Source organism: Lepidochelys kempii, chromosome 5 (assembly GCF_965140285.1).
Source record: "Lepidochelys kempii isolate rLepKem1 chromosome 5, rLepKem1.hap1, whole genome shotgun sequence".
Taxonomy (NCBI): domain Eukaryota; kingdom Metazoa; phylum Chordata; order Testudines; family Cheloniidae; genus Lepidochelys; species Lepidochelys kempii.
Genome location: NC_136384.1, coordinates 48,581,785 through 48,606,919, shown reverse-complemented (window position 1 = coordinate 48,606,919; position 25,135 = coordinate 48,581,785). Strand labels below are relative to the sequence as shown.

The 25,135-nt window shown below is 40.6% G+C and overlaps 1 protein-coding gene across 10 annotated transcripts in view; it reads right to left on the bottom strand.

Moving 5' to 3' along the window:
• Positions 1–24,890, bottom strand: part of FAM169A (family with sequence similarity 169 member A) — a 66,860-nt gene extending 41,970 nt beyond the window's left edge. For 3 of the 10 annotated variants that reach the window (XM_073344245.2, XM_073344244.2, XM_073344246.2), the window contains exon 1: positions 338–496. In XM_073344245.2, the coding sequence (XP_073200346.1) occupies positions 338–496 (159 nt within the window). Of the gene's footprint in view, positions 1–337; positions 497–7,009; positions 7,077–7,119; positions 7,235–24,086; positions 24,305–24,368; positions 24,559–24,764 lie in introns of those variants that run through there. The other 7 variants (XM_073344249.2, XM_073344252.2, XM_073344248.2 and 4 more) reach the window with 7 other exon arrangements.
• Between the last annotated feature and the right edge of the window lie 245 nt (positions 24,891–25,135).

The window sequence follows — 25,135 nt, the reverse complement described above, 5'->3', positions numbered from 1 at the left end:
TGTGCGTTTCTGTGACTAATTCTAGCAAAGAGTTTGTCTGACTCACCAGTTGAGATTTAAAATGAAAGAGAATTGTTCAATATACTTAAATTCATCATCCAACAATCTGAGCGGCTGACACACAGATCCCACTTGGTACAAAACAATGTGTTTTTTGGTGTTCCAAAGTACAATAAAAATATAGTTTAAAGAGGATAGGAACATATAGAAAATATAATACTTATTTAAATAGTTATTTTTACACAGTAGAGACAGACTGGATTTATCTGCATTTTTACTCTAAGTTCAATTGCAAATAAAGAGGAAAATCTGCACTGATTTATTTCTTGATTCTTACTTTGATGTTGCTGACAAGAGACAAGAACTCTGGATTCTCCGGATCCCCACATCGAAGATCAGACATGTAGTCTTCTGCAGAACTCTCCAAGTCTTCATGACTGTAATTATCCAACATATCCACAGGGAATGCCATCCCCTTGAAAAATTGAACACACATATATTTTTGTAGAGATACCACACAGTATATGCCTGAAGTTATCTTGTCCTACTAAACATAAAATTAGAATGAGTTTATTAACTAGCACCTCTTCTTCTCTATAGGGAAGCTGTTCAATTTTATTGGCAGTAAGGAGCATGAGTCACAGCCTCATGTCAATTTGTCACAACCATCGCAAACAATTATTTCCAAATGTTATTTGGGCAGAATAAGGTGATGTGTGTTCCAGCACAATTTGGTTAATTTAATACATGCTTTCTTTCTTTTTCTATACAATGTTTACAGAGTTGTGGTTGCATAAAGTACAAAGGATACATATAGAGCCAAATCTTTCATCACTTCACCTAACCAGAGTAAAATAGTTGTACAGGGGTTGCTGCATGGATGTTGGCGAGAACAGAATCTTCTCCACGCACCCGTCCATTGCTTCAAGCCTCCCACAATATGGCCTATGTATCCCACCTATGCACGGGGGAAGCAGGGAGAAAGGGATTGGCCAAAGGATCCCTGTAGACATCCATCCATGGACTAAAGGACATGCACAGATATCGGGGGGGCTTCCTTGCCTGTTTTCACCCAGCTGTTCCACTGACTGCACCATTGGTGCACTAAACTTCACTTCCTAGGGGTCCTAGGTGTGTTTTCTTTTGAAGTCCTCTTCCTGAAATTGCCATTGCCTGAACTTTTCCGCTAGTCCCCCAACTATGGTGAATCAGCACTATAGCCAGCAGCATGCTTCCTTGCCAATTGTCAATGGGAAGCCCTGCATTTAGAGCAGATGGTTTACCAAACTGACAGCAACGGCACCTAGAGTAAGAATTTTTTAAATATCAGTGATGAGAAGAGAAGAGAAGAGAAGAGAAGAGAAGAGAAGAGAAGAGAAGAGAAGAGAAGCTCTCTCACTCTTTAACACTCCCTCCACTAGCCCAAGAGCACTCACCAGGGCTCTCCAAGGTTCTTCCCAAGAACTCATGGCAAACTCAGAGTTTGCCTAAATAAATACTGATTATCTTTCAGGTTTTTCCACATCTGGTGGATATCTGATGTGTCAAGTAGTCTGATACTGTTCTTCAGGTCAAGAATTGTGTCCGTCCTGTGTATTTGTACTGTGCCTCTCACAAAGAGACTTTAATTTAGTAAGGATCTTTGAGCACTACCACAATTCAAAAAAAGAAGAGAAAAATGAAAGACCGTGGTTCCTCCTGAAGAGCGAGAGAGAGGACACCTATATCTCAGTGTCCATGCATCACAGGAATTATAGCTTTATGCATTCATTTCCACTAGTCTCACATTCGCACCATTCTCAAATACTAATAAAATCCAGCATCCTTCAGCAGGCATTTCTCTAGATAATTAGGTTTTTCAGGTTTAAGTTAATAAAAATGAAACCTGACTACCACACAAACCTAACAGGCTTTTAAAAATATACACACACAATAGGACAGACCAGTGGTTTGATCTGCGTTGGTACTTAATATGTTCCTTCAATTACTCTGTTGCCTGTGCCCACCATTCCCTCTGCTCTCCACTCCAACACATGCACCGTATTCTCAGTGTCACACAAACACCCTCTATCCCCTCCTCCCTCCCTCCTCCTCAGTACAAGCACCCTTGCCAGCATAGCAATCATGCGCTAGCCAAGACCTCTATGGTTACTGTCAAAGAGTCATCCCACCACACAAGGGAGTTGGGTTTAGCCCCACCTGTGCCTAATTATCTGCATCCCAGGTGATGGGATTGATTTCCTTTATTGGTACTCACACAACCTTTACAACACAAGATACTGGCAACACAGCAAAAGGTCCTTTCAATGGGACCATAAAAATTTCAATCCAGATATTTACAAAATAACCACAAAATACAAAGAATTTTTTTTTCTTAATTGTGGAAATGGCAATAGCAAATAATAGACAGCTCCTAGCTGCTACTGATACTATTACTGTATAGTAGTGTCATAGAGTCAGCTGGTCCTTTAAGGGAGTTGTCTAGTTATCTGCCTCCCAGATGATGAGTTTGAGGCCAGGGAGCAGGTAACCTGAAAGCTAAAAGGTCAAACAGCAGCTCAGTTAGAGAGAGACCTGCAGGAAACAGAATCCGGTTTATCTGTTTAATTTACATAAGACTTTTGATTTTAAGAAATTAACCCATCCCTAAAAAAAGGATCGGAAATTCTGAAGCTGGGATGCACTAGTAGTGAGGGAGCCCACCAGCTTACAGTTACCATAAACCGGACCTAAGAGGCAACTGGGGGGGTGGAAACGACGAACAAATCACCTGGCGGCTGAAGTACAGCTGGCAGACAGACATGCCAAACCCGTGGGGGGGAAAAGCAGAAATTGGGCTTGTTTTTGGCTTACCTGGCTTGTGAGTTGCTTGTTGGCTAGTTTTTGGCTTGTAGCTTGTTTGGCTTGTTGCTTTTTTTTTTTTTTTAAATCTGCTCCTGGCAAGCAGGGGCTAGGGAGGGAGAGAGTCAGGGGTTCACAGCAGGCCCACCATAGTCCCAGACTGCACGCCAGGGGGATCTAGTCACATAGAGTGTTGGGGTTCTTAGGGATTGGTTTGTTTTGAAATGGGATGAGCTTGATTTTTGGCTTATTGTGAAAGTTGGGGTGTTTGTTTACTGCGTGAAAATTGGCAACTGTGCTGGCAGTCGTGGCAGCAGCAGCTTCTCAACACTTGGGAGAACCTTTGATTCAACTGCCCCCAGTGAAAGCAGTGTCGACTTATGCCTCCTCCTCAAGATACCATCGGGCCAGAAGTTACACCCCCAAAAGAGCTCCACATAGGACAGAGAGGACCTCATTTTTAAGGTTTCATCCAGAGCTTCCACAAGCAGTGAACTACCACAGCTAACCAATTTATCTCCCTTGGAAGGATGAGGGGCTGAATTGACCTTGCCCATAGCTACCAAGTTGTATGGCTTCTTTATATGACTTTCAGATATGAGCAATCAAGTCTGGGAACTTTTCGCTGACAAAATTCCTGGTTGAAGTCTCAAATTTCTCCCCATTCATTTCTAGTCTCTCTTATGCATTCTGTGCTTTCACTTGGAAAGGTATGTCATATGACAAGACCCCTTCTTTTCCCCCGCCAGGAGACTCAAAGGTAATATATAAATCAAGCTTTACAAAAAGTAGGTAAGGGTGATATATAGTACCTATAGACACTAGGGTCCAGGAGAAGGGATAGGGTCACCTCTTTCACAGCCAAAGGGCAGAATTGTTTTCCTTTTTTAAAAACACAGCCATGATTTAGTCACAGATTAAAATTGCTGTCAAAACTAGATTTCCAGGAACATATAACATATGGCTCCCTCATTTTACTTTCCATTTTATCTACCTGCCCTTCACTATTGTTTGTATCTTGGTCTTTTCACTTTCTTAAAATGTCTGCTTTTCAATTGCTTTTCTATTTTTCCATCTCTTATCAAATCAAATCTCTTATCAAAGGATTTGTCCTTTTCTGATTCAGCCCACTTCTTCCCTTCACTGATTTTTAGTGTCAGTATTTTCTCTTACCTTCCCTTTTCTCCCTCAGTTCCTTCTCCACTTCCAGATCTCCCCATCATGTTTACTCCCTCTCCCCATTACTATCTCTCCATCCCCCATACTATTATTCACCATCCACCCCCTGTACTCAGTGATCTCATTCAACTCTACATCGGTCTCTCCTCACTCCAGAAAGATACTCATGGATGCCACTATTTTTGAAGTAATGGCAACAGGCAGGTGAGACATCTGACATTGGCAATTTCCCTCCTCATGCCCTATAGCAGTGAGTGAAAGGTAAAATATGCAAGCAGACAGCAAGGGGCAATAAAGAGACAACCTTGTCTGCCTACAGCTGCCACAGTGCCCGAGAGTGACCAAAGCAGGAACTGCAAGCAAAAACTGTTCAACCCTAAGAATTTTTCCTCACCTCTGCCAGATCACACACTAAAATACACTTTGCACTGTCTATGCTAGAGTTTTTAAAACACTTTAAAACCCACCTTTTATTCAAGTGTGCACAAAAGCTAAAGAGCTGGAATTATCCTCCTGTCCCACAGTCCTGGGAACAAGAAAAGGAGTACTTGTGGCACCTTAGAGACTAACCAATTTATTTGAGCATAAGCTTTCGTGAGCTACAGCTCACTAAAGCTTATGCTCAAATAAATTGGTTAGTCTCTAAGGTGCCACAAGTACTCCTTTTCTTTTTGCGAATACAGACTAACACGGCTGTTACTCTGAAACCAGTCCTGGGAACCTCATCATCTACTCCCCTATCTTCTTCTGGCTTCCCATCCCCTTCCACATTACATTCACACACACTCTGATGGCCCATCCATGCCACTATAATTTCACCCTTCCCTGCCTAGTGGAATTAGGAAGCAGAGTACAAGGGACTAGTTTGCACAGGAGATTAAGAGACTAGGACAAAAGCTAGTCTTCATTGTAATAAAGGATGAGGTTGAAATTGCTTGTTAACATACAGACTTCCTTTCAGTCTACTACTTTTGTAAGGCCTACATTCAGGGCAGGAACTAAGGAGGTGTCAAGGTTCCTCCCCCACTCTGAACTCTAGGGTACAGATGTGGGGACCTGCATGAAAAACCTCCTAAGCTTATCTTTACCAGCTTAGGTCAAAACTTCCCCAAGGTACAAAATATTACCCCCGTTATCCTTGGACTGGCCGCTACCACCACCAAACTAATACTGGTTACTGGGGAAGAGCTGTTTGGACACGTCCTTCCCCCCAAAATACTTCCCAAAACCTTGCACCCCACTTCCTGGACAAGGTTTGGTAAAAAACCTCACCAATTTGCCTAGGTGACTACAGACCCAGACCCTTGGATCTTAAGAACAATGAACAATCCTCCCAACACTTGCACCCCCCCCCTTTCCTGGGAAATGTTGGATAAAAAGCCTCACCAATTTGCATAGGTGACCACAGACCCAAACCCTTGGATCTGAGAACAATGAAAAAGCATTCAGTGTTTTACAAGAAGACTTTTAATAAAAAATAGGAGTAAATAGAAATAAAGAAATCCCCCCTGTAAAATCAGGATGGTAGATATCTTACAGGGTAATTAGATTCAAAAGCATAGAGAACCCCTCTAGGCAAAACCTTAAGTTACAAAAAAGATACACAGACAGAAATAGTTATTCTATTCAGCACAATTCTTTTCTCAGCCAATTAAAGAAATCATAATCTAACACATACCTAGCTAGATTACTTACTAAAAGTTCTAAGACTCCATTCCTGTTCTGTCCCTGGCCAAGACGACTACAGACAGACACAGACCCTTTGTTTCTCTCCCTCCTCCCAGCTTTTGAAAGTATCTTGTCTCCTCATTGGTCATTTTGGTCAGGTGCCAGCGAGGTTACCTTTAGCTTCTTAACCCTTTACAGGTGAGAGGAGCTTTCCCCTGGCCAGGAGGGATTTCAAAGGGGTTTACCCTTCCCTTTATATTTATGACAGGAGGAAATGTGTGAGATCACATGTCACTGGAAAAGACTGATTGGATGACGCTTTAGAGTGAGATCTTAGCTGCATTAAGGTAAATAAAGACCCTAGGATAAAAGCAGAAATTTCACTTCAGGCAAAAGCTAGTTCCAGCTGCTAAAGAAGAGGTGAAGCTGAGAATCTTAAGCCAATAAATTCTGCTTTAAGGGAAATAAAATCACCTAAACAACTAAGATTTTGGTTTTCCTTATATTGGCAGAAACAAACTATCCAATAAACACCCAAGTAACTGAACTAATATGAGAACAATAAGGAATGATAGAGGTTCACTTCAAGTTACATGACAGTATGAGAAATGCAAGCCACAGGCTATTGCTAAAAGCCTCTACTCTAGGCCATCATTCTTGGCATTTTTTGAATTAAAAAAAGGCAGAATCAAAGCAGAAAACATGTAGCAACAGCTGGCTTACTGAATGAATTTTTTTGATTGCTAAGCCATTGTGAAAACAAAAACACAGAAATATATTTGTTTACATCTAAAAATTAACAAGAAATAATCAGTTCATATTTTAGGAACATATTAATAGGCAGAAAATTCCTTTAACATTCTAAAAGAAAATTTCTTCTATTCAACAAGAACTGATGATTATTTAATGAGTCCTGATCCCTGCTGTTTCGGTTTTTTTAACATGTACCACACTAAACAGCAAGGAGAACAGAAGCGAATTATTTATCACTGTAAAAAAAAAAAAACAAACTTTTTAATTTTATTCCCTCCCACCTTTCTCCTCAAGTAAATTAATGAATTTCCAACTCAGTAGTATTCCTACAGAGTTTGTATAAAAACATTGTTCATACATATCTACCATAGCACACAACAGCAGAAAGCTTGCCCATCATTGTTATTCATCATCCATAAATTTTGAATGTGCTGCAGATTACACATCTTTTAAAGCAAGTTCTCAAGCATGTTCATGGTGCAATTCATATCATAGATTCTGCCTTGTGGACTACCTCCCTCTCATTAAAAATCATAGTATTCCTGTGGAAATCACAGTAATTGCTTACATGGAGAATCATCTAATGGATTTTTTGCTGTCTTCTAGAGCAGTGGTTCTCAAAGCTGGTCTGCTGCTTGATCAGGGAAAGCCCCTGGCGGGCCGGACCGGTTTGTTTACCTGCCGCGTCCGCACGTTCGGCCAATCGCAGCTCCCACTGGCCACGGTTCACCGCTCCAGGCCAATGGGGGCTGCGGGAAGGGCGGCTAGCACGTCCCTTGGCCCAGTTCAGCAGCTGGAAACAAGAAGGGCCAGCAACATGTCACTAGCCAGCTCTCTGCAGACCAACAAGTAGCCCCACAAACCAACATTTAAGAATCTATTTTAAAGGAGAGATTAAGCTGTTGGAGGCAAAGCAACTCATTGATCCCAGCAATAAGCCAATTCCATTCCCACCTGCTATGACAATTTGAAATTTCACATTTTTAAGATTCTTTTGAACTCCAGAAAGCAAAAACCATGAAGGTTTTCATCTCCTGAAAGAAGTTGCTTATATAATCTATATTTGTGTGAATTATTGTTCAATTTTTCAGGTGAGAGCGCCTTGCATATTTTCACAATTCTAGGTTTTGGACTTTTTTGGGGGAGGGAGTTGGGGAGCGAAGGGGAAAAGAGAAACAAAGCAGGTCCTCATTGTGAAGCCTATCACTCCTCTTTTTTGTTTCTTTAAGCTTCTGTGTGTTGCATGACTGTAAAACTGTCATGTCAAATCCTTGTCACGTCCTGTGGGATTGTGCTCCATTCATGAGATAACCCTCCAATTGGCCAGGAAATATTCTGGCTGAATGAGCAAATTTGATGTAGCCTTAAGCAACCTAACTTATCATGAGCATTCATGCAAAACAGATATTAAAGGGGAAAGAATGTCCAAATAATTTGTTTTTTAATTAGGCAAAAAATGTAATTCTTTCTTTCATTAAAACAAAAGCCAAATGTCACTTTATCTCACTGTAAGTGCACCATCTTGCATAAGATATTAAAAATTGATTGTATTAAAGTCACACATGCTACACTCGCTTCAGCGTGGACTAGAATGAGACTTTTCACCCTCCCCCTATAAATTACTATTCTAAAATGGCACAACCTCTTTTAGAAACAGCTGTGGTACCAGAGAGTGTCTGAGATCAATTCAAGGAGCCCCTTGAAATAAAACATTTCACAAGAAAAGGAGTACTTGTGGCACCTTAGAGACTAACAAATTTATTTGAGCATAAGCTTTCGAGAGCTACAGCTCACTTCATCGGATGCATTCAGTGGAAAATACAGTGGGGAGATTTATATACACAGAGAACATGAAACAATGGGTGTTACCATACACACTGTAACAAGAGTGATCAGGTAAGGTGAGCTATAACCAGCAGGAGAGCGGGCTGGGGTGGGGAATCTTTTGTAGTGATAATCAAGGTGGGCCATTTCCAGCAGCTGACAAGAATGTCTGAGGAATAGTGGGGGGGAGGGGGCGAATAAACATGGGGTGTCATATATCACATTGGTAGATGTGCAGGTGAACGAGCCTCTGATAGTGTGACTGATGTGATTAGGCCCTATAATGGTGTCCCCTGAATAGATATGTGGGCACAGTTGGCAACGGGCTTTGTTGCAAGGATAGGTTCCCGGGTTAGTGGTTCTGTTGTGTGACAAACACCTACAAGATCTCTATCAAGCATTCTTACAACTACAATACCCACCTGCTGAAGTGTAGAAACAGATTGACAGAGTTAGAAGAGTACCCAGAAGTCACCTACTACAGGACAGGCCCAACAAAGAAAATAACAGAAATGCCACTAGCCATTACCTTCAGCCCCCAACTAAAACTTCTCCAATGCATCATCAGGGATCTAAAACCTATCCTGAAGGACGACCCATCACTCTCACAGATCTTGGGAGACAGGCCCCCAACCTGAAGCAAATACTCACCAGCAACCACACACCACACAACAGAACCACTAACCCAGGAACCTATCCTTGCAACAAAGCCCATTGCCAACTGTGTCCACATATCTATTCAGGGGACACCATCATAGGGCCTAATCACATCAGCCACACTATCAGAGGCTCGTTCACCTGTGCATCTACCAATGTGATATATGCCATCATGTGCCAGCAATGCCCCTCTGCCATGTACATTGGTCAAACTGGACAGTCTCTACGTAAAAAAATAAATGGACACAAATCAGACGTCAAGAATTATAACATTCAAAACCAGTCGGAGAACACTTCTATCTCTTTGGTCACTCGATTACAGACCTAAAAGTGGCAATTCTTCAACAAAAAAAACCTTCAAAAACAGACTCCAACGAGAGACTGCTGAACTGGAATGAATTTGCAAACTGGATACAATTAACTTAGGCTTGAATAAAGACTGGGAGTGGATGGGTCATTACACAAAGTAAAACTATTTTCCTGTGTTTATTCCCTCCCCGTTCCTCAGTTCTTGTCAACTGCTGGAAATGGCCCACCTTGATTATCACTGCAAAAGACTCCTGCCCCCCCGGGCTCTCCTGCTGGTTATAGCTCACCATACCTGATCACTCTCGTTACAGTGTGTATGGTAACACCCATTGTTTCATGTTCTCTGTGTATATAAATCTCCCCACTGTATTTTCCACTGAATACATCTGATGAAGTGAGCTGTAGCTCACGAAAGCTTATGCTCAAATAAATTTGTTAGTCTCTAAGGTGCCACAAGTACTCCTTTTCTTTTTGCGGATACAGACTAACACGGCTGCTACTCTGAAACCTGACATTTAACAAGATGAGTGAACATGATGTTACTGTGTGACTTTCCATCATATTCTAATTCCCAGACACAAAACCTTCATTTATTTAAAAAAATACTAATGCAGACAAGGTTGAAAATCCATTCAAGTTGTGAATCTGAATATTAACTGAGATGCATATTCTCAGTCTTATTTTTGAAAAGCATCATAACCTCCATCCTGTATTCCTGTCCACGAACATGTGTGTGCGCGTGCATAAAATCATCACAAAGATTCACACTGACTGACCAGATGATATTTGTTAGGTTTCCATCAAACTTTCCCCTTCCTAGCCCCTGCTTGCCAGGAGCAGATATTATTTCCCCTGAAAAGCCACACCAACCTATGCTGATTTAAAAAAAAAATCCCCCAAAATCTGATGCTTAACATGCACTCAGCAAATTCAGCTTTCATTCACGTGCAGTATAAACCCTCGACTACAGAGTGCCCTGCACAAAAAAATGAAGGACAAATAGTTTAAATCTAAAAAAATGTTATATTGTTACATACTCTGTGTGTCACAATTGTATAGTGCTTAAAATTATTTTTATGGGTCCTTGTTAGGAATATGAGGGGAAGGGCAGTCTAGTGGTCAGGGTACTAACGTTGGACTCAAGAGACCCAGGTTCAGTTCCCTGCTCCACCACAGACTTCCTGAGTGACCCTGGGCAAGTTACTTAATTTCTGTGTGCCTCAGTTCCCCTCTCTGTAAAATGGGGACAATCCCTATCTTGCAGAAGTATTGTGAGGATAAATTCATTAGATTGTGAGACTCTGGTAATGAGGCCATATAAGTACCTAAGTATTTAAATACATCACTAGCTTGTAATATTATAAAAAACCTACCAAAAAACTTTAGAGTAAAAAAACAACTGGTACAGTTACCACTCTCTGCTCAAAATATATGTCATGTAGTGCAGCCCAGTGAGGCTGCACATCAAGGCATCAGCAGGTCTTTTAACCCCCTCCTCCTCACTCCCCCAGAAACCACACAAACATAGCTCTTTCTACTGACTAGCGTACATACCTGCATTTCTTGATAATTGCAGGGGCTTAAGAGATGAACATAAGACAAGGCTGGAAAATCCCCAAATTTTAAGAACTAAATATTTGGTTTTTAAAAATTCATTCAAAAATACTTGTTTTGCACATTCCTTACTGTATTTCAAATTATTATGAACCACATCACATCACTAAAGTGAGCAAAAATTCCACATTTCAGATAATAATGGAGTTTATTCATTTTTACACAATATCAACATTTCAGAATAGCTGTAGGACTCCTAACCAATTCAGATGAGTTTCTGTTCAAAAAACCTACAACACATAAATCAGTCGTTCTCAAACTTTTGTACTAGTGACCCCTTTCACATAGCAAGCCTCTGAGTGTGACTCCTCCTTATAAATTAAAAACACATTTTTATATATTTAACACCATCATAAATGCTGGAGGAAAAGCCGGGTTCGGGGTGGAGGCTGACAGGTCGCACCCCCCCATGTAATAACCTCGTGACCCCCTGAGGGGTCCCAATTCCCAGTTTGAGAACCCCTGACATAAATACAACTCTTTTTAGCTATTTTCACTACCATGTTTAGCATTTGCACTTCCTTGACAAATCTCTCAGTACGCTACACAAACTTAAAATAAGAACCAAAAAAAACCCCTGTAACATTGATTTTGAAATGTACTGTATACAAATCCAAGCAGAAGCTTCAAAAAATTAGATAGACGAGCAAAGCATCATATTTATAAAAAGGATTTATGCAAAATCCAGTTAGGGTTGTGTTTTTGTTGTTGTTTGGGGTTGTTTTTGTTTTGTTTTGTTTTGTTTTTAAGATTTTGGATTATTTAATCCTTGTTTATCACTAACTCCTTTCAACATTAAAATTTGATCATCTCTTCCTATGTAACACAGCAGAAAGTGAACAGCTAGCTTGCATTACAAAGCATTTTTAAAGGCCCCAAACAAATGGAAACAACAAAGCTGTGAAAATGTTAAACATTTGAACAAAATGAAAACAATGGATTCAAAAGAAACTGATAAATGAATAATACTTTTCATTTCTATAATGCCTTTTATCAGAGGATCTCAAAACACTCTTCTAATATTAATGAATTTAGCCTCAATATCCCCAGGACTTTACCAAGACTACAAAGGGGATCTGTGGCAAAGCCCAAAATACAATTAGGTCTCCTGACTCCTTGTCTTGCACATTCTCCATACTATATTAGTGGTGCTTTTCTCACATACAACTACTAAAAGACTACAAACATGGGACCACAGGTTTATGTAACTTGTGAATTTGGAGATTAAAAACTAAAAGAGAAAAAGCCTTAAAACAGGATATCAAACCAAACAAGAATATACACAATGAAACCTCCATCAAAGATCACCTCAAGTCTGAACTGAACAAGAAGTTCCCCAAAAGTACCCCTGAGGTTTTGTTAATCCTCAGAATAGATAAAGGTAATCTCTATTAGTAAGTTGAAATGTAATGATTCTTTGAGGCAGGTTTAATTGTATTCCTATTTTTAAAAAAAACACAAACCTACCTTGACTACAGAATTTTCTTCATAATCCCTTCATGATAACATAGTGAAATTAACTGAGACCTGTACTTTATCACTCTCTTTAAGATAAGAGTCCACATGAAGACAAGTAACTTCTCTGGTTCTTAATACATCCAGCACTATGCTGATGAGAGAGAATAAAATCTCTTGTCTAGAAAACACTGTCAACATCCACCAAATCCTTTAGATTAATGCACCAACCACATTATTTGTAATCTGTTTCAAGCTTCTTACAATGTTCCGGGTGAGTACCAGAGAAACAAATCCGAGCTGCTGATTTGAAAAACAGAGATCACCATACTTTTTTTTTTTTTTTGCCCTTGCCAGTACTACACTAATTTGACAATCATTAATGTTAACATTCTTGCACCACATGGACATGGAATCCTTATGTAGATAAAGGATTCGATCTCAACAATCCTCACATAAGCAGAACTTCAGTGGAGATCAGTTAGAATTTTGCTCGTGCAAGGCCTAAAGAATTGAGCTCAAATTGTGTCTTTTTTTTTTTTTAAGTGTGAATGTAAACACTGGATTCTGCAAGAGAAAGTCATCAGCTTGTAAAATACTACATCACAAATTTTTTTCATTCTAAATCACAACAGAAATATGAATATCTACATTAAACTACATTGTTCTGAAGCAGAAGTCTAGCTCTGAGAAAGGATTAAATGGTTCATTTTTAGTATTAAGATGGAAGATCACCACCATTTAATACCCCAAGAAGATGCCCACTTTTACCATGTGATTATTACTCAATGACATATAGTCACCACTGCCAAATATTTTTTAACTGATAGTCATTAAAAATAGAACTGGATGTTAAAAACACCTTCATGTTGTTAGTATAACAATTTATATATTACTTTTTCTATTAACATAATTGGGAATTTCTCCTACCCTGGATTCACAGCCTGAGAAAAAACAACCCCTGGAGACAAACAAATACATTATTGAATATGTAAGAACACTACTTATACAGCTCTTTACATCTTTTAAGTGCTTTATCAATACTGACTAATATTAGGGTTCAATATTGCTCCTATCGAAGTCAATGACAAAAATCAACGACCTCAATGGGAGCATGTTTGGGACCACAATTAATTGTTATAAACGCAGATGTGGTAGAGTTCAGTTAAGAGAAGCACGTTCTGTAATTGCACTTTAAGGCCCCAATTAAACAAAGTATTTTAGTATGTGTGCCTAATTTTAAACCTGTAACCCCACTGAAGTTATTCAAGTGATCAAAGTTAGGCATGTGATTAAGTATCTTGCTGAATAAGAGGCTAAGTTTCCTTAGTGATGATTCAGGTAGACAATATTTATGTGCTGTCTTGAATTTACATGTTCTGTCCCATGTATTCCTGTTGTAACAAGAAAATCACCAGGTTTCTTAAACAGTAGTCTCCATTCTATACAATTTTTGCCAATTAACCTCCAGGGCAGCTTTCTATAATGAGAATGGGCCAGGAAGTCTTCTAAATTAATTGATTAAAAATCTGTGTTTGAGAGCCTTTGAAGTAGGCACAGTTAATAATTAAATCTAAATGAAGAGTTCATCAATCTGAAAATTATTTCAGCCATCTTCCATCTCTGTCGCTCAAGCTACCAGTTAATGCAGTATTTCACAAAAACAATCTAACACGTAGTACGTCTTTGCTAATATTTCACATCTAAATGACAGAGAGCTATGACTAACTGGAGCAAAAGGGATTTTACTTCATAGTCTGTATTCTTCCTGTAATGTTCTCCTGATCTGCCTTGCCTTGCATCCACTCATCCCCTTATTCTTTTTCTTAACCTCTCTCTCTCTTCTGGCTCTTTCCCTTCTCAATTCAAGCATGCTTTAGTCTCTGCCATCTTAAAAAAACCCCACACTTGTCCCCACTTGCCTCTCCAACCACTGCCCCTTCTCCCTTTCATCTCTAAGCCCATTAAATGCATGGTGTACAATAGCTGTCTGAACTTCCTCCCCTCCAATTCCATCCTAGACCCTCTCTAATCCAGCTTCCACCATTTGCCCTGCTCTGAAACCACTCTCACCAAAGTCTATAATGACTTCTTTTTAGCCAAATCTCAGAAGCAGTACTCCATCTTTATCTTTCTTGACCTGTCAGCTGCCCGACACTGGTGACATTGCTCCTCTTCTTGAAATCTTCTCCTTCCTTGGCTTCTGTGACTCCATCCTATTCTGTATAACTTCTCCTTTAGCATGTCCTTTGGAGGATCCTCCTCACCTCTCCTCCAACTGTCTAGGGTTTCACAGGGCTCTGTCCTTGGTCCTCTTCTTATCTCTTTCTGTCCAAACTAAAATCTCAGCTGGTTTCTCAGACACCAACCCATCAACATCTAGCCATCAGCTCAAACTCAACATGGGCTAAAACAGCTCTTAGTTAATCCACACACACACCACAAGCTCTCTGTGTTAGCTTCAACACTACCATCCTTCCTGTCACACAGGCCCATAATCTGTGCATCATCTTCAACTCAGACCTCTCTCCAGGTCCTCACATATGGGCTACATATAAATCTGGCAGATTCTTTTTATATAACATCTCTAAGATGCAACCTTTCTTATCCATCAACACACAAAAAACCCCTTACCCACGCTCTCATCATTTTGATTACCGCAACATCCTTTTCTCTGGCCTCGACAAATGCAGTCTTCTTGCCCCACTCATGTTCACTCAGAATGCTGCTGCAAAGATCGTTTTCCTAGCCTGTTGCTTAGCCATGTCACCACCTCTCTAAGTCCTCTACTGGCTCTCCCTTCTCTATCACATCGAACAATCTGCTAGTCTTCACTTGCTTCACAACCTATCCCCACCCCACGTACCATCTCTCATTTGCTAGCAAAACATTGATTCCCACCTCCAAATGGCCCGTTATGCTGGCCTCCACAACCCATTTTTTAAATTTTCAGTCAAGCGCCTTTATGCTTTCTCCCATGGTGCTCCTCAGACTTGATACGAGTGCCTCATAAATAGCCAGAAAATTACCCCATTATCTACCTGCAAATCCCTCCTCAAAACTCTCCTTTGCTGTGACGTCTCCAGAAAACATGACAACAGTTAAGTTGATAGTTGCCTATCAATGCTGACCAATGTGGTCTCTTTGGGTATGTCTAAACAGCAATTAAACACCCATAAATGGCTTGTGTCAGCTAATTCGAGCTTGCAGGGGGAGGGCTGCAGGGCTGTTTAATTACAGTGTAGACATTCGGACTCAGGACCTCCCCCCACCGGGTCTCAGAGCTCCACAAGCCCAAGTCCTGCAAGCCTGAGTCAGCTGACAGACCAGCCATGGGTGTTTAATTACAGTGTAGACTTGCTCATTATTTCCTTGTATTTCCCCATTGGTCTGTAACCATATGTTATCTCTTGTAAGCTCCTTGGGGCAGGAACTTTTTTTTGTTCTGTGACAGTATAGCACCTTGCACAATGGAGTCCTAGGCCATGACTAGTGCTCCTTGGTGCTCCATAATACAAATAATAAACAACAAAAGTCAATGAGAAAAGGAGATAACTATAGTCTCTCTGTTACAGATGGAGCAATGTGATGGGTTTGGTCATATCCCTATATCCTGTATCTGTGTGATTTGTTTCTTCTTCCTCATTGTTTGCAGCCCCTACTGTCCAGATCGCTTCGCAATTTGGTTCTATCTTCTCTGTTTTTGCCATTGCAACATCTGACAAAGCCATAAAGCAGTACACAAGGGGCTAACAGGATTTGTTTTTAAGTAAAGGTGATCTTGAGTGCTTAAGAGTCCCTATAAGAATCCCTGACTTGACTACAACTAGCAGGAACCATCAATGCTTGGAGATTCCAGATGTTTCCCTATTGTGATAGAAATACCAAAGTAGCACTACATACCAGTTTGGAAACTGCTGCTTTTAAAAGTTGCGCTTTAAAATATATATATATATATATATATATATATATATATATATATATATATATATAGTTTGCAGTTCAAATTTGTGGTAGGTTTGTAATCAAGCAGGGTAAGTGAGGGAAAGGTAATCACTGCAAAACAACTAATCTGACAGCTTCATTTTCATATGTGCTAAGTTTCAACACGAAGTTGCCACACATCCTGCAGAACAACTATGCAGTGCCACTCTTCACATTAACCCAGAGTATCCCCTGAAGCAGGAAACAGCTGCAGAGGCTGAAACAGAGAATACAGCCGGTCATAAAAATAAAGGGAAGGTTAACCACCTTTCTATATACAGTGCTATAAAATTCCTCCTGGCCAGAGGCAAAACCCTTTCACCTGTAAAGGGTTAAGAAGCTAAGACAACCTCGCTGGCACCTGACCAAAATGACCAATGAGAAGATAAGAGGGAGGGGGAAACAAAGGGGTTCGTCTGTCTGGGTGATGCTTTTCCCAGGAACAGATCAGGAATGCAGTCTCAGAACTTCTGTTAGTTAGTAAGTAATCTAGCTAGAAATGCGTTAGATTTCCTTTTGTTTAATGGCTGGTAAAATAAGTTGTGCTGAATGGAATGTATATTCCTGTTTTTGTGTCCTTTTGTAACTTAAGGTTTTGCCTAGAGGGATTCTCTATGCTTTGAATCTGATTACCCTGTAAGGTATTTGCCATCCTGATTTTACAGAGGTGATTCTTTTACCTTTTCTTTAATTAAAATTCTTCTTTTAAGAACCTGATTGATTTTTCATTGTTCTTAAGATCCAAGCGTTTGGGTCTGTGTTCACCTGTACAAATTGGTAAGGATTCTTATCAAGCCTTCCTCAGGAAAGGGGGTATAGGGCTTGGGGGGATATTTTGGTGGAAGACATCTCCAAGTGGGCTCTTTCCCTGTTCTTTGTTTAACACGCTTGGTGGTGGCAGCATAGGGTTCAAGGACAAGGCAAAGTTTGTACCTTGGGGAAGTTTTTAACCTAAACTGGTAAGAATAAGCTTAGGGGGTCTTTCATGCAGGTCCCCACATCTGTACCCTAGAGTTCAGAGTGGAGAAGGAACCTTGACACAGCCAGTCTAGACTGTAGCAGCATCAGTAGGTGTTTGCTGTCTATACTATTATTTTAAGGATACGATTTGTCACGGATTCCGTGACTTTAACAGATCTCGATGACTTCTTCGTCTTCATGCTGTGCATGGTGGTGCTCAGGCTTCCATGATTTATTGCTTGTTGTCTGCGTCTTGTCAGTTATTTTTACTAAAAATACCCATGACAAAATCTTAGTCTTCGTTATTGTTAGTTAACTAAATTATCCTAAAATGTGCCTCACTTAGAAGACAGTGCATAAGTGCAGTATTATCTAAAAATATTCAAGCATATAAATTAAAACACCCTATCAATATAAGCGTCACATAAGGTTAATAATTTATGTTAACGAACATTTACCTATGACTCATCATTATTGCTAGCCATTGGTTTCAATGGATTATTTGTATATGGTGTCAATAATTTATATTCTCATTAATAAAGAGATAAATGTGGCTCAAGAACTTGAATGGCTAAAGATTTTATTTTAAGAACATAATCCAATTGAGTTAGCATTCCTAAAACTCTAGTTCAATACTCATTCTAAGTATCACATTAAGAATAATAAGAATTTGAAACATACTGTAGCTGAAGTATGGCACTCTTCAGAACAGTACTAGACAAATACCTGCGACATTATTATTATAGTCACTCCTATAGGTTGACAGGTAGGTAAAATATTGTGTTAAAGAGAGAACTGAATCTGAAAGTTATCTGATTCTGTTATCTATAGTAAGAATTTGCTGATATAGAAAGTTATCATTTGTACACATTGAAAATATTGGTGTTCCCCAGGGATCAGGACTGATGGGGTCCAATGTATTTATTAATGATCAAAAAAACAAGATGAATTGCATGGCACTCAGATACGATGATGATGAGATCCATTTAAAACAAGATGGCAAAATTTGCTAGCAACACAACTATTTAGATTAATCAAAAGTAGGGAGGATCAGGAACTCCAGAAGAATTTAAGCAAGCCTACGTAACTGGGTAGCAAAGAAAGAGAAGGTAGTTTAAAAGATAAAAGGAAAGACATATGAGAAGGAAGCCAGAGACACCAGCTATTGCGTTCAAAGAGGACTGTGCAATCAGTGGCATGAAATACATTGCACTTAGGCAGAGAGAATAAACATGACGAGGAAACCACTGCCAGCAGAGCAGAGGTGGTCCCAGACCATTCTGACAGGAGTAGTTTCAGGTTATAGTATCACTGGGATCAGTTAAAAGACAAATACTTTATAGCAATAGGCTGGAAGCAAATAAGATGTTAGGCTTAAGCAGAGGATATAGAATACTACAGAAGAATTTATAATGCCCCTACTGAACACCAATGATACAGTAGATCCTCAAAGTTACAAGCTGATGTATCAACCACATCCTTCATTTGGAACCAGAAGTATGCAATCAGACAGCAGCAGAGACCAAAAAAAAACATTTAAAAAAGCAAATACAGTACAGTACTGTGTTAAATGTAAACTACTAAGAAAATAAAGGAAAAGTTTAAAAAAATTTGACAAGGTAAAGAAACTGTTTCTATGCTTGTTTCATTTAAATTAAGATGCTTAAAAGCAGCATTTTTCTTCTGCATAGTAAAGCCCTATTAAGTCAATGTTCAGTTGTAAACTTTTGAAGAACAACCATAACGTTTTGTTCAGAGTTACGGACAACCTCCATTCCCGAGGTATTCATAACTCTGAGGTTCTATTGAACATTTGCACCTTTAATGCTGTATTGTATTGTTGTCCTTTTGTTTCAAGGATCACATAATGTAAGAAAGGTAGAAGTGAAACATGAGCAGGAACAAACACTCATGAAGTGTCTACACTAGTGTTTACAAAAATGTTAGTTAACACTTATTAACTGACAACCATTTAACATGTTACAACACAAACAAAAACTCTAGACAAGACTGGTGATAATCTGTTTGTTTGGTAGGTGAAAGGAATTCATGTACAAACCTCTCCCTACTATATCCCAACTTTCTCTTCATTATTCATTCTGGAACTCTCCTAGAGTCCCACACTCTTTTGTGGGTGTCCGATGCTCTCTTTCCCAAGCCTGTGTTTTGTATCACTAATTTAAGCTACTCCGACATTTCATAATTGTTTAACCTCTCCTGGTCCTATTCCAGGGTGAAGATGGGCTCTCAAGCTACAAAGTATCGTCAGACATTCAAAAATGATTGAACGGTTTAAGTTAGAGCAAAGCTGACACCCCCTTCCCTGCAAGGCTACAGCTGCTCATTTGCACTTGGGGGATGGCTTTAAGCAGCTGAAGCATGCTGCATACACCACTGCTCAAAACAAGATACTGTAGTACACGGACTATCAGTCTGTTCCAATATCAGCGTTACCAACTCTCATGATTTTCTCTCCAGTCTTGTGATTATTTGGTATTTTTATTAAAGCTCCAGTTTGTGGAATCAGATTTTTAACCAGAGAATCTTTGTTTTCATTAAAAAAGTTAAAAGTTTCTAGCCCTTAAGCCTTCAGAGAGAAGCTGGATATCATGAACCCTAAAATGCCAATACCATAACGCCAAAAAAAAAAAAATCCTGTATTTTTGGAATTTCGTGATTTCTAAGCCAATCTCAGAATTTTTGAGCCCTCCTTTGGGCTGGCAATGCTGCAATACAGCAGTTGTTACGCTGCTGCTGTGATGAACAACTAATACGCACTTGAGGCTCTCTGATGAAGTTTTTTTTTTAATCAATTTAGAAATCACCCAAGTTCCAATAGAAGAGTAAGTTTATTGGTTAATTTCCACCAAAGCTTTGATAACTGCCATTCACTAGAAAGCGTTTATCCTCTAAACTCCCTTGCTGAGTGTGTGTAGAATTACAAAGAGCCAGACAACTGATTTGTCTTCTAGTAACACATCAGAATGTACTAATAAAACACCTGCACATGTGACAGCCTGTGTACAAAAGTATAAACTAACTATGGTTAGTACAGCATTCGATACCGGCCCCTGAAGTTATAATGGTAAATAATCACATCTATGTGAAGTTTTCAAATAAGACACATTCTTCTAGCATTGCTCCAGGAGCTACTGATTTGATGAAGTTTCCACCCTTCCTAGTTATGTAAATTCCCCCCCCCCAATGATTGCACAGGATTAAAGAAACTTGATAAAACATGTTAATGAAGCATATCTGTCACCTTTATTTTATTTGACTTCATGAAAGCTAGCAAATATCAACAGCAGTGTCAAGTTCTGTTCATCCTTACCCAGAGCTGGCAATTGTAGCCATGCAAGCACAGGGGTCTGCCCACATGGATGCAATTGGAAGACCTGGTCCCATGTTACTATAATATGAACCTCTTATTAAAGTCTCATTTTACTATTAAAACTACATAGCAGCCATAAAGGAGACAGATAAAACTACACTATTTGGTAGTACAAGCAAAGACGTAGAATACTAAATGACAGTTCACTATAAAGTCCACTCACTAGACTCATAGCACAAGGGGTTCAATTTTTATTTATAAAAAATAAAATTCCCAATTATTTTCAAAATACAGAAAAAAATAAGTTAGTCCTGTCTGTTCTCGCTAATTCTGGAAAAAATTTAAGGCAGCCTTGAAAGTCTCTTACTTTTGAAAAGACTGAGGGAATACATTCCAGGGAGATATTTAAAATCTCTCTTGTTGAAACTGACTCTCAGTTTGAGAGCTCCGAATACAACAAAATGTTAACTTTATTATTTGTAGTCACTAAGTAAGTGTTGGGTGTATTCTGTCATTTAAAAAAAAAAAGTTAGTATGCACAAACAAAACCGCAACGATGCCGGACAATAGTTACCCAGGCATAACTATCCTTTTGTGCCTTCCACTTCAGTAGTTTTTAAAAGGGTGCAAGGGGGGAGAAGTTATCCAGTCCCTCTGCACTGAGAATGGCTTATACCCATAATGACATTCCTCAGAGCAAGAGTTTGGTTTTTGTTTTCTTAATTTACAAACAACTTTATTACCAACTCAATGTTACAATGTGAACACACCAAGGGCCATGCACGGATAATAAAAAGTTCCAGAGATGAGTATGTACCTCACATTATTAAAAGCACACAAGCTATTATCTGCCCCAAATTTTACATTTCACAGACCACAACAGGATGACTAATACTTTTTGGAATTTACTGACTGATAAGATTTGATGACTAGGTTACAACTTTGGGGGAAGGGAAGAAAGCACTTTTCTATGCCAGGGTGAAGGAACGGGGCACGCATATAGTCAAATTACCAAGCTTTTCAAAATATATAAAAGCAAAGGAGCTCAAAATACAGTAAAGTTAAAGTCTGTTTCATTTTAGATCCAAAACTATTAATATTTTAAAATACTTGCCACTATAGTCAGTAATACCTGTGAGTGATCACCACAGCTTTGTATAAAGTAGACACTCCTATTACACCAAACCCTATTACATTTAAGAAGTGATACAAATAAAGCGTGGTTGTACTCTGAAGAATTACTCTGTAAAAGTGTCATCATGAGACTCCATACTTGTCTCTCAATGATTCCAGATCAGTTATAGTCTCTCTCTCTCTCTATATATATATATATATATATACATACATAACTAAGTGCCAGCCTGGTATACTCAAGAAGGTTCTTTCCAATTTGCAGCTCACTAGTAATAAAAATTCTGCACCCTAAATTCTGCCCTCAGAAATACCTGTGCAACCTTACCTTACATTAGCTTGCACAAATGAAACTGAATAATCAATTCTGTTGACAAACAAGCAAGAAGAGACTCAAGCTTACTCTTTCTGAGTTGTATATTCTTTAGAGTGCTAACAGGAGTAAAAAGATAGCAGATACGACTCAATACACACTTGAAGCAGATTAATGGGTAAACTGCTCATATACTTTTTATATACTTTTCAAAGGAGAACTTCTCTGTGTAGAAGTCGTTAACAAGTGCTCTGAAGGCAACCTTTGAACCACATTTGACTATTGGAGAGATTGAGGGGATTAAGTGGAGAATGTGCATTTTGAAAACTTCTCACTATTCTGTCAGATACATATGGGCTCCCTATGTAACTAAGTGACTTTGGTACTTTTGCTTCCCTAAACAATGGAGACTAGGTAGGGTCACATTGGGGGAAAACGTAATATTAAACACAAGTAATGCCCACAGTTCCAAAGTATCAGGAGGTTTCTACAAAAATGATCAGCAATAAAATAACTATTGTTCAAACAAATAGCTATCATTAGGCTTCAGAGTTAACACAATTTGAGATTAACTGAAGAGTTTACACCTCTTTCAGACATACTGTTTCCAACTAATTGAGATAATGGATAAATTCACATTCACGAAGTTTTTGTTGTAACCATTAAATTAATAAACCAGAAATTATTTTAACTGAAAGTTTAAAATTATACAGAAGCTGATGAAGCAACCCAGAAAAAAGCGTTGGTACAGTCAAGGCTTGGAATAACAAACTGACAATGTACTCAGTTTCTGTATTACAAGGTTGGGGGGGGGGGGGGAAGAGGTACAGACTACAGTGATCTCCAGTAACCCTTTACCAATCATTCAGTGGAGCAACACTGATTTCATTACGCTGATCATCCTACCATGACAAATACACCAATTAAAAACTGGAATAGATATACCACACTTCAGTAAACAGTGATGTATAATATACCAAAGGGAACACCTGTGTTTACTGGCAGTAGGTAAGAGAAGGGGAAAAAAAAGTTGGACACAAAAACAGAAAGAACAAGCAGTATCAACTAGATAATACTACCTCCCACAGTTGACTCATTTTTTTCAGTGTGCACATGGCTAAGGAGGGAAAGGAATCAAAGCTCATAAGACTTCCAAAATGGCAGTTTCCTATTTGGTGTTATTTTTAAAGACTGGTTTTATTGAGCACTTTACTCTTCAGATATAGTAATTAAAAATAAGTATAATGTACATTACACCTGAGATTTCCTTTAAGGTTGGTAAAAGCCATTGCTCTAAATCTGGCTTCCATGGAGTCATGCCACTTTTCCTCAAGCTGATTTGGTCCTCTACAAGAGGACAATAAGGCCAGACCAGCATAAGTTCTAGCCAAGACCTCTCTTCGCTTTATCAATGATGGCTCATGACAAAGTAAAACATTTTGCTGCGGGGCAAACAAAACACATCCCTCAAAGGTCCATTGTACAATATATACCCTTCACAAAAACCGCCTGGCTGCATCAAATAGTTTGGGCTAGAGATGTGGCCATTTCCTTGGAGCAAAGATAAACTTACATAAAACTTTAACAGTATGCAACATCCACCCCCAGGTGTTAGGGTGGATCCAAGTCCTGTGCAAAAGTAACAAGCCGTAGTGCAGCAGCTGACAAACCTAGCACACCTCCCTCATCTAGGTTAGGAAGTTTCCAGTGGGCGGGGGGAAGGGGACGGAGAGGGTTTTAAGGCAGGTTGTATAGCCCTCTTTACAATGAAGGATTTTGCTGTGTTTGACTAAGGCCTTTACAGTCGCCCTTGTTTATTCCCACCTATCCAAAAGTGACCTCCATTGATTTTTACTAGTACACCTTGAAACCGCTGCCTTTGCCGAACCCTAACCCTTTAATTCACATGCAGCTGGGGAGAGGGCTCCACGCAGCAGCACCCCGTGCCCCCGTCCCCCGGATTTCCGTGAGGCGGCGGCAGCCCAGGAGGGGGTGGCCGAGCCAGAGGAGGAACAGGCCAAAGAGCAGGGCCGAGAGCCCTTGGGGGGCAGGGAGGCCGGCACACACCTGGTGCGACGGCCCAGCCTAGGGGACGGGAAGACCAGCAGCGCAGCCTCCCCCGTGCCCCGGCCAGCGCCTTGCCCCCACCTGCCTGGCAGGGAGACGAGACGCGCCGCCCCCGGGCTAGCGGCGCCCCCGGCTGCAGGCCGGCCGCAGAGGAGGCCGGGCGGCCGCCTCGCGGCTCAACCCTCCGCGCCAGGCCCGGATGACGGGGGAGGAGGCTGGGAGGCCACCGCGGCAGCCAGGTTAGCGCGAGCCCCCCCTCCCCCGCAGTCGCGGCTCACTCACCTCGGCCGGCCCTTGCCGCTGGGAGCGCGGCGGCGGCGGCGGGACTGGGCGCGCGGGTCGGGGAATGAATGGAGGCTGCAGCGCCCGGCTTCCCCAGCAGCGTCCCGCGTCTCACCTTCTGCCTCCCTCAGCGCCGCTGCCCGGCGCCTGAGCAGCTCGCCCCGGCCGCCCCCCCGCTCCGGCTCCCTTCCCCTCCCCTCCCCTCTGACGCACTGGCTGTGCAACGCCGCGAGCATCGCCCACCCTCGGCTCCCCGGCGCGCGGGGTACCCAGTGCAGCCGCCGCCTCTCTCCCCGCCCGCAAAGGCGGGCGCAAAACAGCGAGACTTCGGGACTAAAGCAAGCCGCCTTCGCACAGCAGCACCGAGGCAAGCGGGGCTGAGCCTCCCTTCTTTACCGAGCATGGGGCAGGGCTGGTGAACGACAATACTGGACTAACAGACTTATCCGTGCTCAGTTGTTTTTTTTTTTCTCTCCAAAAGACACCGCAGGATCCTGCAATAAGACATGCAAATACTCCCAGTTGAGTACACTCTCGCGGATGGCGTGCGATGCCCTTACTGTCCGCGTGAGCGCCTGCGTTTCAGGGAAATAAAGAGCAGCCACAGAGAAAAGCAGGACAAAGCTTATTGTCAGGGACAGCCCTGCTGATGGTTGATTCATGGTACAAAACTAAACGGTTGTAGCACGATGCAAGCCTTTGCATAGATATTGCAGATAAGACGCATTCTAAATTGACATAGGTGGGAGGTTGGATGGTAAACAGCT